This window comes from Myotis davidii, unplaced genomic scaffold (genome assembly GCF_000327345.1).
Source record: "Myotis davidii unplaced genomic scaffold, ASM32734v1 scaffold13, whole genome shotgun sequence".
Lineage (NCBI taxonomy): Eukaryota > Metazoa > Chordata > Mammalia > Chiroptera > Vespertilionidae > Myotis > Myotis davidii.
Window position 1 is genome coordinate 2,365,800 of NW_006286243.1, and position 16,198 is coordinate 2,381,997.

Consider the following 16,198-nt stretch of genomic DNA (forward strand, 5'->3'; position numbering starts at 1 on the left):
TAGGGAAGGCCACTTCATAATACTAAAGGGATCAATACAACAAGAAGATATAACCCTGGTAAACATATATGTACCCAATGCAGGAGCACCCAAATTTATAAAAAAACTCCTGGAAAATATCAAAGGAGAGATTGACAGCAATACAATCATAGTAGGGGACTTTAATACACCACTGACATCACTGGATAAATCCTATCGACAAAAAATCAGCAAACATACAGCAATCCTAAATTACTAACTAGATCAGAAGGACTTAATATCTTCAGAACACTTCACCCCAAACCCAGGGAATATACGTTCTTCTCAAGTGCTCATGGGACATATTCAAAAATAGACCACATATTGGGTCACAAGCAAAGTCTCCCCAAATTCCAGAAAAATGAAATCATACCAAGCATCTTTTCAAACCCAGAATGCAAAATATTAGAAATAAACTACAATAAAAACAACCCCCCCCCCAAAAAAAGATGAACACTTCTCTGGATAGAAACTCAGTATGTTAGTGGGGCTAAAGCCATAAGTTTGCTTATTTCCTGAGCTAGAAACAACAAAAGTGGATAAGAATTTGGCTCTTGTGGGAAAAGAGAACAAAATGCTCTTCTCAATACAGGGTGATGTAGTGTTGGGAAATGTTGCCTGGCTCACTTATTAAAACCAAGGCCCAGGGTAGGGCTCCCACCACTCTTTGCATAAGGTCAGAACAGCTGCTATCTACTCCTGCTTGGCACCATGGCTCATTGGACACTTTAAACTCAGGTAGACTGGAGAACACAGACAAAGCCTCCCAACCAGAACTAAGCCAAGCTGCTTGCTGGCTTGGGACCGCGTCTGCAACATTCCTAATACTCATGGGGCAGAACACCCACCCCACCATTATTTGACCTGGTTCTAAATTTCTGAATGTGAGGCCTGGGGCTTTGGGGTGGTGGCAACTGAAAAATTACTAGAGAGGGAGGGATAAGCAGACACACATGCCATATGAAGAGAGAGGAAAAACCTTCAACTTGAGATGGCCCAGAATCCAAAATACATAGAAAAAGCTAACTCTAAGAAAGACAAAACACAAAACTAATACTCAATAGATGGATTCAATATAGATAAAATAAAAATAATAGAGCAAATTAAACAGTACTTAAAAATAGGTATGTTTAGAATCTTTTAAAAAATATTTTTATTAACTTTTAGAGAGAGAGAGAGAAACATTGAGCCTCTCCAGCAACCTTGCATATAGGGGGGATGCTCTAACCAACTGATTACTGGCCAGGGCCTAGTGCAGTGATGGTGAACCTATGAAACGCGTGTCAGAGGTGACACGCAAACTCATTTTTTGATTGATTTTTCTTTGTGAAATAGTATTTAAATATATAAATTAAATATCAAAAATATAAATCTTAGTTTTACTATGGTTGCAAATATCAAAAAATTTCTATATGTGACACAGCACCAGAGTTAAGGTTTTTCAAAATGCTGACACGCTGAGCTCAAAAGGTTCGTCATCACTGTCCTAGAGTCAGCTTTTAAGCAGGTGTTTCACTGAAGTGGGGAAAACAAACTAAGCCTTGATTCCTGATTGAATCGAATTCCTCTGCTAAATGGGTAGCCTCTTAGGAAGCAGGTTGGAGAGAGCTGAAATGCTTGAACCTAGGCATTTAAGTCTGAACCAGTTTTAGGAAAGATTTTTCACTGATAGCATGTGAGTGTCAACACCTTGACCCAGGCTGCTCAGAAAGGACTGTGGTGTGAGGCAATGTAATAGCATGGCTTGCTCAGTGTTTGTGGGTGGACGGAATGAGACCGTCACCGAAAGCTTTTTCCAACATAAGCTGACTGTGAATTATTAAGACAAATGAGGCTGGTTACCTGAAGGAACACTTGCTGGCTGGGGTCTTCTGGATGCAAAGGAGAGGCGAAGGCTGAAAGACACCCTTCAGTTTTAGGAAGGTGTTTCGGTATAGAAGATACTCCTTATTCTCATCTTTTTCCTTTGCACTTGGTTTCAGAAGAAATTCTGCTGGGGAGACTTCTTGTTTCCTGACCACTTTTGGTCGAAACCTGGGCACTTTGCACATGTGCAGACATTCTATTCCTGAAATGTAAACAGAATAAACGTCACTGAAAACCCTTAGTGGACCAAGGTCTCTGTGGGCTGGGGTAACGTGGCTGCAATAATCCGGACACCCCTTCACCCATTTACAGCAGCGCCTTTCTGTGGGTTCCTTTTAGCGCACTTTGTGGTCTGCTCAGAGGATACATAGCATCTATGCAATAAACAAGGAAATGTCTAGGCCACAAGAGTTTGGTTATCTGTGCTTATCTTGTGCCAGGTAATGTGCCAAGCACCTTAAACACATTATCCCATTGAATTAGGGACACTAAATGGGGCGAATAGTCTTATTTTTATGATATCAGAGGTAAGTCCAAGTTCACCCAGCTAGAGAGAAGCAGAACGAGGATTTGAACATATCTATTTGATTCGGAAGATGGTGCTTTTACACCATGCTATAGACTAGGGCTTCCCAACCTCTTTTCATAAAGCAGAAAAGTGTAAACTGTAAAACCCAATACATATAGATTCTTATCATTAAAATGTGATATAAAAAAAGAAATCATGATAATTTGTATTGCATATTGTGGTGAATTTAGTAGGCTGCTTGTAAGTAGAATCAACTATCCCAGGGGCTAGATCACCTCAGCCCAGCTGCTCGCTCCCCTTAGGATGGAGAATTTCCGCTTTCAGTTCCTAAGTAAAACATTTGTGGTGTATCCTTTGGGAAGCTCTGCTATTTACTACACTAAGTAGCAAACTACCTCCTAAAATGGAGAGGCTTGCCTTTTGGATTTAGTATACAATTAATGCTAATTATTTGCAGATTCCGTTTTTGTGAATTTGTCTACTCACTAAAATTTATTTGTAACCCCAGATTAATACTTGTGGCCCTTTCATGGTCACTTTGCAAATGTGTAAAGTGGTGAAAATTTTAACTTGTGTTATGCAAGTTCCCAGTTGAGGTTGAACAAGGTAAAACTCTGCCTTCTTGTTTCCACTGTTGTACTACAAACTTGTGTCCTTTACTCGTGTCATGGTCTGTTCAGGGCCATGTTTTATACATTTTTTTTGTGCTTTTTGTTGGTGATTTTGCCATTTAAAATAGTCCACAAGCTTAGTGTTCCAAAGCGCAAGAAAGTTTGATGTGCCTTATGGAGAAAATATGTATTAAATAAGCTTGGTTCAGGCATGAGTTATAGTGCTGTTGGCCATATGCTCAGTGTTACTGTATCAATAATATATGTTAAATAAGGTGTCTTTAGACAGAAACACACATAAAATAAGGTTATGTATTGATTGGTTAATGAAAATATTGTGACCAGAGACTCAAAGGGACCTCACCTTATGTTTTCCCTTGAAGCAATGGTTTTTTTTTTTAATATATTTTATTGATTTCTTACAGAGAGGAAGGGAGAGGGATAGAGAGTTAGAAACATCGATGAGAGAGAAAGATCAATCAGCTGCCTCCTGCACACCCCCCGGGGATGTGCCCACAACCCAAGTACATGCCCTTGACCGGAATCGAACCTGGGACCTTTCAGTCTGCAGGCCGACACTCTATCCACTGAGCCAAACCGGTTTCGGCAACAATGGTTTGATATTCACTTAATTCAGTGTTTGCAGAGATGCTGTAGAATCTAACTACCATGAATAATGCAAATTAACTGAGTTATATCTCCAATCAGGAACTGAACCCTAATAGACTCTAATCAAACAGCAGCTTTGCATTAACATCACATTACAACAGCACATTGCAGCGAGCGTACCCGCGCCTCTTTTCCAGGCAGCAGATGAACAAAAGACATCAGCAAGGCCGAAACCGGTTTGGCTCAGTGGATAGAGCGTCGGCCTGCGGACTGACAGGTCCCAGGTTCGATTCCGGTCAACGGCATGTACCTGGGTTGCGAGCACATCCCCAGTGGGAGATGTGCAGGAGGCAGCTGATCGATGTCTCTCTCTCATCGATGTTTCTAACTCTCTATCTCTCTCCCTTCCTCTCTGTAAAAAATCAATAAAATATATTTAAAAAAAAAAAGACATCAGCAAGGACTGAGGTTTTGGTGGTGAGACTGAGCGGTTGTACTTAAGGGGCAAGAGTATTTTAAGATCCAAAAAATGAGTGTGAAAGCACCTCCTCTTAATACAAAACACAGCAGTGGCCAGATAGATTAACTCTCCAAAGAGAGGAAGGATATAACATTAAGATTCCTGAAATGTAAACAGAATAAAAATTATTCTTTAATTTCTTGCTAGGGCCAATCACCTGGATCCATGGGAAGAATCTGCATGTATTGCACTTTACAGTTTACAAACTCACCACCTCGGGAAACTTGGAAGGAAAAGGCATTTAAATGTTCGTCCTCTGAAAATCTGAATAATGGAAACGAGTTATGTGCAGCAAGACAGTGGGTCCCATAACTGACCCAATGAAAATTTGTAGTAATCCAGCCAGTTAAATAGGATGTGCTTGGCTTTTCTCTGTAGTCTTCTTAATTTAATAACTGTCGCAATGTCAGACATAGGGCTTATGTCCATTGCTGTATCAAATGTAGCAGTATTTTCTGCACCTGAGAAACTTGAACGCTTTAAAACATATATATATGAGAGAGAGAGAGAGAGATTACTATATGATTAGGAAACATAAATGCATTCATTTATTCACTTATTCATTCATTCATTCAGTAGGTTGTCCAACAAATGCTTATTGGGTGTCATTTATGGGCCAGACAATGTACAGAAACCAGGACTAAAGAAATACTACATAAAAGTCATGTTCCCTGTCTGGCTAGCATGGTTCAGTGGTTGAGCATTAACCTATGAACCAGGAGGTCACGGTTCTATTCTTGGTCAGGGCACATACCTAGATTGTGGGCTCATTTTCCAGTGCGGACATGCAGAAGGCAACCAATCAATGATTCTCTCTCATCATTGATGTTTCTATTTATCTCTCTCTCTCCCTTCCTCTGAAATCGATAAATTTTTTTTTAAAAAGTCATGTTCCTTTGTGAATGTACTTAATGTCACTGAATTATGCATTTAAAAATGCTTAAAATTGAAACTTTTATGTTATGAATATTTTACCACCACAAAAAACAGAAGAAGAAAAGCTATGTTCCCTATGCTCAAGGTGCTCAGTCAATGGAAGAACTAGATATGTAAATATTATAACACCAGGGCTATGTTATTTATAAGCACAGTGTTATGAGCATAAATAGATTACTTAATGTTTGTAATACTGAGCTTTTATTTAGCAGAAGAAAGTTTCAAAGTAGTACATCATGAGGACATTAGACTTTAAAATGGATAGTTATAGTGAGTAGTATGTGTGATCTTTACACAATAAATTGGGTATATAAAGTAGTTAGCTTTGAATGAGCTTATTTGACTATGAAAATTGATGATAATTCAGTTTTATATATTCATTAAGACTCATAGATAGAGAACAGACTAACAGCTGTCAGAAGGGAGGGAAGTTTTGGGATTGGGTGAAAATGGTGAAGGATTAAGAAAAAAAAATTCATAGACACAGACAACCGTACGGTGATTACCAAAGGAGGGGGGAGGGTGGAGGTAGAAGAGGGTACAGAGGGATATATGTGATAGAAGGAGACTTGACTTGGGGTGGTGAACACACAATACAATATACAGATGATGTATTACAGAACTATATACCTAAAACCTATATAATTTTATTAACCAATATCACCCCAATAAATTCAATAAAAAAGATGACTGGCAATGTTGAACATTTTTCTGTATGCTGATTGATCATTCACGTCTTATTTTGTGAAATATCTGCTCAAATCTATAGCACATTTTTGAAGGTTGTCTTCTTATTGAGTTGTAAGAGTTTATATACTTTGGATACAAGTCCTTTGTCAGATACAATATTATGAATATTTTCTGCCTTTCTGTCGCTTGCCTTTCCATTTTCTCCATTTTCTTACTGGTATCTTCCAAAGTTTTTACTTTTGACAAGGTCAAATCTATCAAGTTCCCTGAAGTTTGTGTTTTTTGGGTTTTTTTTTTTGTAAATGAATGTAAATGCTGCTTTGGTCAATTATTGATGAACTTCATAGTTCTACAGACATGCCCTCCTAATTAACTTGTAGCTCCCATCTATCTTAGATTCTCACTACCTTAGTCCAGTCCATAATATCTTGGCTAGATTAGTGAACAATCTTATGACTGACCTCCCCACACTATATACCCAAATATTGCCCCAGGCATATAGAACAGTTCTCCACCTGAGTGAGTACATTCTTCCTTGGAGGCATTCAGAAATGTACATGGGCCTTTTGATTGATGGCACAACAGGAACTTAGTTTGTGGGGACCAGGGACACATTCTGAAATGTGCTAGATTGTCCTGCATAAATATGAATTATCTGGCCCCAAATGCCAACAGTGGCCACTTTAGAATTAAGGTTCTAATTAAAAAAATCTTAAATGCAACTGTTCATAGCAGCTTTATCCATAATAGCCAAAGACTGAAAAGAACCCAAATGCCTATCAAAGGGTGAATGGATAAACAAAGTGTGGTATATCCATATAAGGGAATACCAGTCAGCCATACAAAGGAAAAAACTACAGATACATCTGAAACATAAATGAACCTCAAACACAATATGTTGAACAAAAGTAGCTAGACAGAAAAGAGTACATATTGGTTCTTCCTATGTGAATGATTTTACAGTAGACATACAAAGCTAATTAACAGTGTCTGGAGTCAGAAACAGGGAGGACTGAGTAGAAAGGGATACATGGGAACCTTTTGGTGTGATAGAAATTATATTATGATTGCAGTGGCACTTATACAGGTGTATATATTTGTCAACAATCATCAAATGCATTAAATGGATGCATTTTAATGTAAATAAATAATACTTTAATAAAGTAGATTTTTTAAAAGTTAAATATACCTGTGGTGAAAGAGGTGAAGGGATTAAGAACTACAGATTGATAGTAACAAAATAGGGATGGGAATGTAAAGTACAGCATACGGAAAATAGTCAATAATATTGTGATAACTATGTATGGTGCCAGGTGGGTACTGGAAATATCAGGGGATCACTTTGTGAAGTATATGACTAGTTAACCACTATGCTGTATACCTAATATTAATACAAAATAATACTGAATGCAAACTGTAATTGAAAAATAAAATGTAGCCTTAACGGTTTGGCTCAGTGGATAGAGCATCGACCTGTGGACTGAAGGGTCTCAGGTTTGATTCCGGTCAAGGGCATGTACCTTGGTTGCGGGCACATCCCCAGTAGCGGGTGTGCAGGAGGCAGCTGATCGATGTTTCTCTCTCATCAATGTTTCTAACTCTCTATCCCTCTCCCTTCCTCTCTGAAAAAAATCAATAAAATATATTTTAAGGAAAATGTAAATTTTTTAAAATTAAGTAAATAAATAACTAAAATTAATTTGTGATGGATTATGGCATTATTAAAGTAAATACTTTATGAGGAAAATGGACACTTAAAAAATAAATCTCTGCAATGAAACATTCTCCCTGTTGCTTGTGGAAACTGCAGAAGATCTCTATAAGAATATATTATGTGTCCATACCTCCTTTAAGGTAACAATAATAAAACAATTTATATAAAGACATTTTATCCCTCAAAGGCAAAAAAAAATAGAGATAATCTTGCAGTAATAAAATTGCTCACTTTTTTGTGACTGGACAAAACAACTTTGTCTTTATGGACTAGACAAATGATTCAGACTCTAGGAACTGGAATTCATAAGGGCACTTATGGGTGCCTGTATCGCTATCTACTCACTAGGCATTACTGGGCAATTGATAAAAATCTGGATTTCTCTATGATACTGTACATTTGTATGCTGCTTTTTCAAAAACATTTCACAATATTAAATCGTTTAATTTTTGTAAAAAGAAAAAGTTAAATACACACTTCACACAGATTAGGATGGCTACTATTTAAAAAATACACAAAATAACAAATGTTGGTGAGGATATAAAGAAAGTGGAACCCTTGTATACTGATTGTGGGACTATAACATGGTGCAGCTGATATGAAAAATAGTATGGTAGGTCTTCAAATACTTAGAAATAGAATTTCTATATAATCCAGCAATTCTACTCTGGGAATATATCCAAAAGAATTGAAAGTAGGGTCTCAAAGAGATATTTGTATACCCAAGTTCATAGCAGCATTATTCACAATAGCTAAAATATGGAAGCAATCCAAGTATCCATCAACAGATGAATAGATAAATAAAATATGGTACTAAAATATAATGAAACTAGAAGCCCAATGCACAAACTTAGTGCAAGGGGCTCGGCCCTCACAGCCCTGGCTTCATCTGGAAGGTCATCCAGACAGTCATTCAGCTGTTCAGTCTAATTAGCATATTAGCTCTTTATTATATAGCATATTATTCACCCTTAAAAAGAAAGGTAATTCTGACACAAGAGACAACATGAATGGACTTTGAGGACATTATGCTAAATGAAATTAGCCAGTTACAAAAGGAGGAACACTGTATGATTCCGCTTAGATAAGGTACCTAGAATAGTCAAATCCATAGAGATAGGAACTAGAATGGCAGTTGCCAAAGGGTGGGGTGGCAGGGGAATGGGAAACTGTTGTTTAATGGGTACAGGGTTTTCATTTTGCAAAATGAAAGAGTCTGGAGATAGATGGTGGCGATGATTATACAACAATGTGAACGTACATATGCCACTGAACTGTACAATTAAAAATGGTTAAGATGTTTTTAAAAAAGGCTTCTTTGGAGATGGGATTGACATCAGGGAATGGCTGAGAGAGATTGTAAACTCAGATGACATGGCTCATAAAAACCCAGAGAGGCAAATAGCATGATATTAAAGGCATGTTTATAGAAAAACTATATAATTCCAGTATTTGTGAAGAAACCATGGTAATTCTAAAGCAAGCATGTCAAACTTACAGTCTGAGAGCTGCATGCTTCGTTTATTTGGCCCATGTTAGCCTTTGAGTTTGACATGCTTATTTGAAAGAGTAACAAAATTCTGATGCCAGTCCCTAAAAATAAAGATCTCCTACATGTATTCATACACATTCTGTAATATGTGTGCCATTCACATAAACGCACTTAAAATTTTAAAAGTTTGATCAAAGCTCTAGCAGGTTTGGCTCAGTGGATACTAGTAGAGCATTGACCTGTGGACCAAAGGATGCTGGGTTTGATTCCGATCAAGGGCATGTACCTTGGTAGCAGGCTCCTCCTCAGTCCGAGCCCTGACAGGGCTCATTCAGGAGGCAACTAATCGATGTGTTTCTCTCACATCGATATTTCTGTCTTTTCCTCTCTCTTCCACTCTCCGTAAAAACCAATTGAAAAATATACTCAGGTGAGGATTAACAACAACAATAAAAAATAAATAAATAAAACATTTTTTGAAAAGTTTGATCAAAGCTCACTACTTAAATATATGAAATTAGAGATACTAATGTTTTAGTGTCTTACCTCTTGGTAAACAAAAGTTTTAGCCTAAAATTTCTCAACAGAGATTAAGTGCAACTGTAAAGTGATTATTAAGAGAAGTTATTCTGAGCCATAGTTTTAGCAATGCTCTAACATCGCCAAGTGTTTTTGGAATATTAGTTATGCTTAAAAAAACACACCTTAAATTGATATAGTTTCTTTTAGTTAAAAAACAACAATATCTGAGCCCTACACTGTTTTTAAGAAATCATAGATTACTAGTATATAAATGCAAATAATTCAACTACTTAAGACACAGGAAGTTAATTCTTCAAAGCTTAGGAATCATGGCCTTAGAAAAAACTAGGTCTTCATTTTTTTCCCAACTCTACCTTTATCTTCTAACCTCTCCTCTTCCCAAACTTTCAGTTATTTCAAGTAAGGCCCATAAACAGCTATAATAGCATCCATATTGTAGAAATCACTGGGAAATACTGAAAATTAAGAATCTAAAATCAGTGAACATTGTTCCTGCTCTGGTCTGTGCTAAGGTGCCATCATGTAGATGATAGAAGAAATCTCCGGACCTACTGTCTCAGGGGTGTGTGGAGGAAACGTGGAGGACCTGCGTTTTACAGGTGCCAGAGACAGCTTTAGGCTTTGAGGATACCATTTGTAGACCAAGGAGATGGCAAAGCGCCCAGAAATCTTCACTGTGATGAATGCATTCACCTGGGGACAACAGGAAGAATTGTCATTTCCTGCACAGAATTCTCATGCTCATAATTCAGGTGGAAATCATAGACATTTACATGATGCCTGGAAGGAAATCTGAGATCAACATTCACAGATAGCTTTAGTCTAATTTCATTTAGTCAGGAATGGGTTTTAGGTTTTATGCTAGAAATTTGTTTGCCATGACATCTACAGATTTGTACAGCATATTTAAAGGCTTGCATAGATAAAGCATCCTCATTAGGTCAGCTGCTCTAAGCAGGCAAAGACTTTTGTTTGGTTGCAAGTTACATTCCCTTGCTTCCTGAAGGCTGCCAGCTGAGGTAATATGAACTAAATGACTTACCCCATGAGCTACCATGATTTTTCTAGACAAAGGGTGGGGAAACCCTGAGGGTCAGCAAACTTGCACATGCAGGCTTGCCTCTTACAGTTTCTTTACTTGCTCTTACTTCCCTAGCCCTCTAGAACTAAGCAGAACTTTTTAAAAATAGCCATCTGAATAGTATATGTAGGATACAAGACCACCATGAACGATTCTGTACATTATATAGAATAGAGGCCTTAAGCTACTTCCCTACATAAGAGCCTGTCTGGTAAAAATATAATGTGAGCCACATAAATAACTTAAAATTTTTTAGTAGCCACATTAAAAAGAGCAAAAAGCAAGTGAAATTAATTTTAATATTTTATAACTAAAAATATCTAGATATTAATATATCCACATGTAACATTATAAAAATTATTACTATATTTTACATTCTCGTTTTTTGTACCATGTCTTTAAAATCTAGTGTGTATTTTACACTTACAGTGTATTTCAAAGGTTCCATGGCCACAGGTGGCTAGTGGCTTCCATACTGAATAGCATAGCTCTATATACATGGTGCCCTTAGGGGTTGGTGGTTCAGTGTACTATGTAAAGCGACCCTGCCCAGCCCGTGTGGCTCAATGGTTGAACATCTATCTATGCACAAAGGGGTCGCAGGTTCAATTCCCGGTTAGGCCACATGCCTGAGTTGCGGGCTCAAGCCCCAGTGATGGGCTTGCAGGAGGCAACCAATCGATGTTCTCTCTCATTGATGTTTCCCAATCTCTCTCTTTTTCCCTTTCTCTCTCAAACATATCAATAAAAACATTAAGAAATAAAAATAAAGTGCCCAGCCAGCTTGGCTCAGTGGTTGAGCGTTGACCTATGAACCAGGAGGTCACTGGTTCCATTCCCATTCAGGGCACATGCCCAAATGTGGGCTCAATCCTCAGTGTGAGGCGTGTAGGAGGCAGCCAATCAATAGTAGGGGGCATGCAGGAGGCAGCCAATCAATGATTCCCTCTCATCATTGATGTTTCTTTCTTTCCCTCTCCCTTTCTCTCTGAAATCAATGAAAATATAATTATAAAGAAACAAAGTGATCCTGTATACAAAATGCAACACACACACACACACACAGTAACTTTATATTGAATTGAGAATGTCTAGCACAGAGGTTACAGACTGGCAGCTCAGAAGTTTTTGGTTTAGTCCTCTCAGAGTTTGAATTAATTGACAACTTTTAAATATCAAGCTATTTCACCAAAAAATCTGAATTTATGGCTTTTTTTAAAATCATAAAAGTTAGCAAGCCCAAGCCCATATTCCCATGTGGTAACAGCCTCTAGCCCTGAGTAGAGGATGCCTCTTCAGGGAATACAGACATCCCAGTCCACTGCAGTTCCACCTGGCAGGTTCACTCCTAATTATCTGAATGTTTGATCCTTGATCCTACAGAGACATATACTAAGCTGTCAACAGAGGTAATTTCTGCACAGTGAGACTGAGAGGAAGGCTTTCACTTTGAACATTGTATACTTTCTTATTTTTTTAAAATATATTTTATTGATTTTTTACAGAGAGGAAGGGAGAGGGATAGAGAGTTAGAAACATCAATGAGAGAGAAACATCAATCAGCTGCCTCCTGCATACTCCCTACTGGAGATGTGCCCGCAACCAAGGTACATGCCCTTGACCGGAATCGAACCTGGGACCTTTCAGTCCGCAGTCCGACGCTCTATCCACTGAGCCAAACCGGTTACGGCATATACTTCCTTTTTTTAAAAATGTTTTCTAGTAGGCACAAGTTTTTATAATAATAATTTTAAACTACTGTTTAAGTAATTGCTGCTTAGCAAAGATAAATACATCATGAAAGGACCAAGTAAAGTGCCAAGTGAAGTAAAGAACTGAAATAAAGATTTACCAGCTTAGTTGGCTAGTGAAGACATCCAAACTGAATAACTCAGTTCTCTCAACCCTCCTTCTTCAATAGTATATTTCAGACCCTCAAAGAAAATTATGGTTAGAGAATAATAAATGACCAGAAAAATGATAAATTGTAAAATGTTACCGAAATTTCAACAGGATCATCAAGTTTTCCCTTTGAAGGCCATGCCCATTCTCTTACAATGTATCCATTTTTGTTGATCACCAGGCCTCCATCCTCATTAAACATCATTGATATTATTTGGCTGCCAAAGAAAGAAAGAAAGAAAGAAACATGACTCATTTACAAGAAACCTTCATGTACTCATTGATTTGGCCAAGGTGGTGGAAGTCACCAGGTCACAGCCTTCAGAAAAAAAAAAAGAGGATAGGACTTCTTCCTATCACTTTCTTGGAGGATGGTCACCTTGCCTCTACCTGAATATCTCCCTTAAAGAGAACATTGGTATATACCTCTCATATGATCAAGATCTCCCTTCTCTGAAACACATCCCCTTCCATTTCAGGAATGGACCCTGCTATCCATGATTATATACCATGTGGCCCTGCTGCCTTACTGTTGCTATTGAATCAGGGATGGACATCTGTCCCAGAATTGTGTTCCAAACGGATGCAATAATATATATATATAAAAGCCCATGAGGAAGGCGATGGGCACAGTGTATTCAAAGGACTGAAAGAAAACCAATGTGGCTAGAGTCCAGAGTGGTGTAAATGACACTGGGGTGATTGGCAGGTAGGAGGCAGATGCACATGGCTCCCTTCTCCATATCATGAACTTTGTGGTAAGAGCAAAAAATTATAGAAGGGTTTAATAATGAAGCAAAGTGGTGGCATGATCAAACAGATTGGTACATAATTAAAGTAAATGCCAGAGACTCATTAAGAGCTCACAGAGGTGGTCCAGGAGAAAGGACGACAGCTTGGACTAGGGCAGGAGTGAGAGAATGGAGGCACATTCATGGATTCAAGAATCAACTAGACTGGATAGATGGGATTTGGGTGATGAAGAACAAGGATGTAGCAATTTTATCTTCCCCATACTTTAATACAGGTATATTAATGCAGCCTAGCATTTCATTAGCTTTTCTGGATGAGTAATATCACATTATGTGTTTATGTCTAAACCATCTTTGTGTCTTCTCTCTACTCAGCACAGGACCTGGCAAGGGGAGGGGCTTAATAAAAATCTAAATTGCACTGATAGAATGGATTCAATTAAACAAGTACATATTGGTGTCTTTTAGATGCAAGACTGTTCAGGCACTCTCAGGCATCTTGGGATGCCCAGAGCAAGGTGCTCTCTCTGCACTCAGGACATTTTGAGTCCTGTGCTAATAATTATTTTGACAGATAACATTTATTGGGAGTCTACTATGTACCAAGTCTTAAATACATGTTTTAACAGGCCATTGTTGCTTAATGGTTACAAACCATTGTAGAGCCAGATAGTTAATGGTATTGAAACTGGCTCTTCCATTTCCGAATTGTATGAATGTGGACTATTTCTTACATTTTCTGTAGTTCGGTTTCTTTATCTTAAAAATGGCAAAAACAATAGCATCTACCGGACAGAGCTGTTCTGAGGACTAAATGAGCTAATACATATAACAGAGCCAGGCACCCTGTAAGTCCTTTAACAGTGTTGGCTTTTATTGACAATTCCATTTATAGGTATTATGAGCCCCACTTCCCAGCTGAGAAAATGGACGGAGGGAAGTTAGTAAATAGAGTACCTGCCACCTAATAGAAAGTTCAACAGAGGGGCTCACCATTTAATGGAACAATAACAGTTCACAGTATAAAAGGGGTGCTTTTGCATTAATTGAGGAGCCCATAGTTCAACAGATATGCTAAAGGAGTGAAGCAACCAAACTAGAGAAATAAGAATAGAAGCCCTGAGCCTTGGATACCTAGAACGCATTCCTTTCTTGAAGAGTGTACCCTTTTACTCATCCTGGCCAGGCCAGCCTCCAGCTGTTCTCATTCCTGTGAGGCATCTCAGGGAAGACCTTAGCCATCCACCTCTGCTTTGCAGCAAAAGTTCTAGCTGTAGCAACAGTCTACCTGCCTGTGTGGCCTTTCCTATACACTGAATCCTTGCAACAAGGGTCCTAGTCCACACCTCCATTTCATTCATCTTCCTGAAGGTTCAAGTTGCTGAGCCTTTTTACCAAAGACTCCCCTTTGGTGGGATGACAGATGCACAAGAGGAAGATCGGTTTAAAAGATCATTAACAGTGGAGTAATGAAATCCCTTTCAGGGCAGCTTTTTTGTTGTTGTTTTGTCCTCTCTCTTTCCGAGCTTTCAGTTATGCTGTGAGCAGACAGTATCCTCTGCCAAGGAATGGCCTGTGGTGCCCAGGATGAAATTACACAGGGCAGGACTTAGCTGTGAGGCTTAGCATTTTGGGCCTCTCTGAAGTTCCCAAAATATCATCAGCAGATGGTGTTGTATTCATCTGCTTAGTTACTGTTATCAAAGAAGACAAAGAGAGAATGATGAAGGCAACCACAAGTGGGGGTCGGGGGAGTTTTGTCATCTCCTCTTTGTTTCATGGATATAATTCTCACCTTGGATATTTAATTTTATGCAACAAATAACCAAGGAAACAATTCCCCAGTATAAACTAGACTCATTGGCAATATTAAAGTTTGATCAGGGCACTAAACATTCTAGTTTCTACCCAGCATCCACTCTCTATCCCTTCCTTCCTTTCTAACAAATTCCTATTCATTAAGCTCTTCACCCCTCACTGAGTCCATCCCCATTTACAAGGGTAGATGTTGAGTAGTCTAAGATCAAAGGTGCATGGCATTCCCTTGGTTCAGGGGTGGGCCTATGATTAAGTTGGCCTAAAGAAATTGAAAGATGGGACATATAGTTTATTTTTGAAAAACAGCCCCCTTTCCACCCCACTACTAGATATGAAAAAGAAGATGTAGTGAGTGTCTTTGGTTGCCATCATGGGAACATTTGAAGAATGAATGTTACAAATAGCTAAGGGGAGGGATTTAAAGAACCTGGGTCTTCGATGACATCATTGAGCCATAAATTATGCTACATCTAGAGTTCATCCTATCTCCAATTTTAAATGGGATTTTTCTGTTACTTGCTATAGCAAAGCATTCTAACTCTACTTTCAGCAAAAAAAAATATTCTAACTGCTGCAACCACTTTGATTAAATATTTATGGCTGGCTCTCTTAAAATCCTGTCTGTCCCAGCCTCTCCATCTACCCATTTTCAATAGCCTGACACAAATATTCCTAAAAGTCTTGTCCACTCATTATTCAATTATTCAAGTATTTAATAAGCACTCACTCTATACTAGGCACGTTATTATGTTGAGTGTAGGGCAGTAAACAAGACAGATGTGGTCTCTCCTATAAAGGAGCTCACATTCTAGTTGCACAGACCCAGTAAAGGGAAATTTAATTTTGAATTAAGATTAGTACTGAGGATACTGGAGAGAACCAAGATGGTGGCATAGGTTAACGCCGGAGTTTGCTGCCTTGAACAACCACTTCAAAAGTGAAACTAAAAGACAGAACGGACATCACCCAGAACCACAGGAACACTGGCTGAGTGGAATTCCTACAACTAGGAGGAAAGAGTAACGCATACGGACACTCAGAGGAGGAGCAGTGCTGAAGTCAAATTCTGAGGTGCGGAGTGCGCGGAGCGGGCTGGCAGCGGAGGGCGCGGTTGGCG

The 16,198-nt window shown here is 38.6% G+C and overlaps 1 protein-coding gene across 5 annotated transcripts in view; it reads right to left on the minus strand.

Moving 5' to 3' along the window:
- Positions 1 to 16,198, minus strand: part of LOC102757489 (uncharacterized protein C3orf20-like) — a 97,764-nt gene that overhangs the window by 31,193 nt on the left and 50,373 nt on the right. For all 5 annotated transcript variants that reach the window (XR_001512829.1, XM_015559982.1, XM_015559980.1 and 2 more), the window contains 3 exons: positions 12,609 to 12,729; positions 4,471 to 4,630; positions 1,861 to 2,086 (listed from right to left, as the gene is read on the minus strand). Coding sequence is in view for 4 of the 5 variants with exons in the window: in XM_015559982.1 (XP_015415468.1) it covers positions 1,861 to 2,086; positions 4,471 to 4,630; positions 12,609 to 12,729 (507 nt within the window). In the remaining variant the exon portion in view is untranslated. The remainder of the gene's footprint in view (positions 1 to 1,860; positions 2,087 to 4,470; positions 4,631 to 12,608; positions 12,730 to 16,198) is intronic.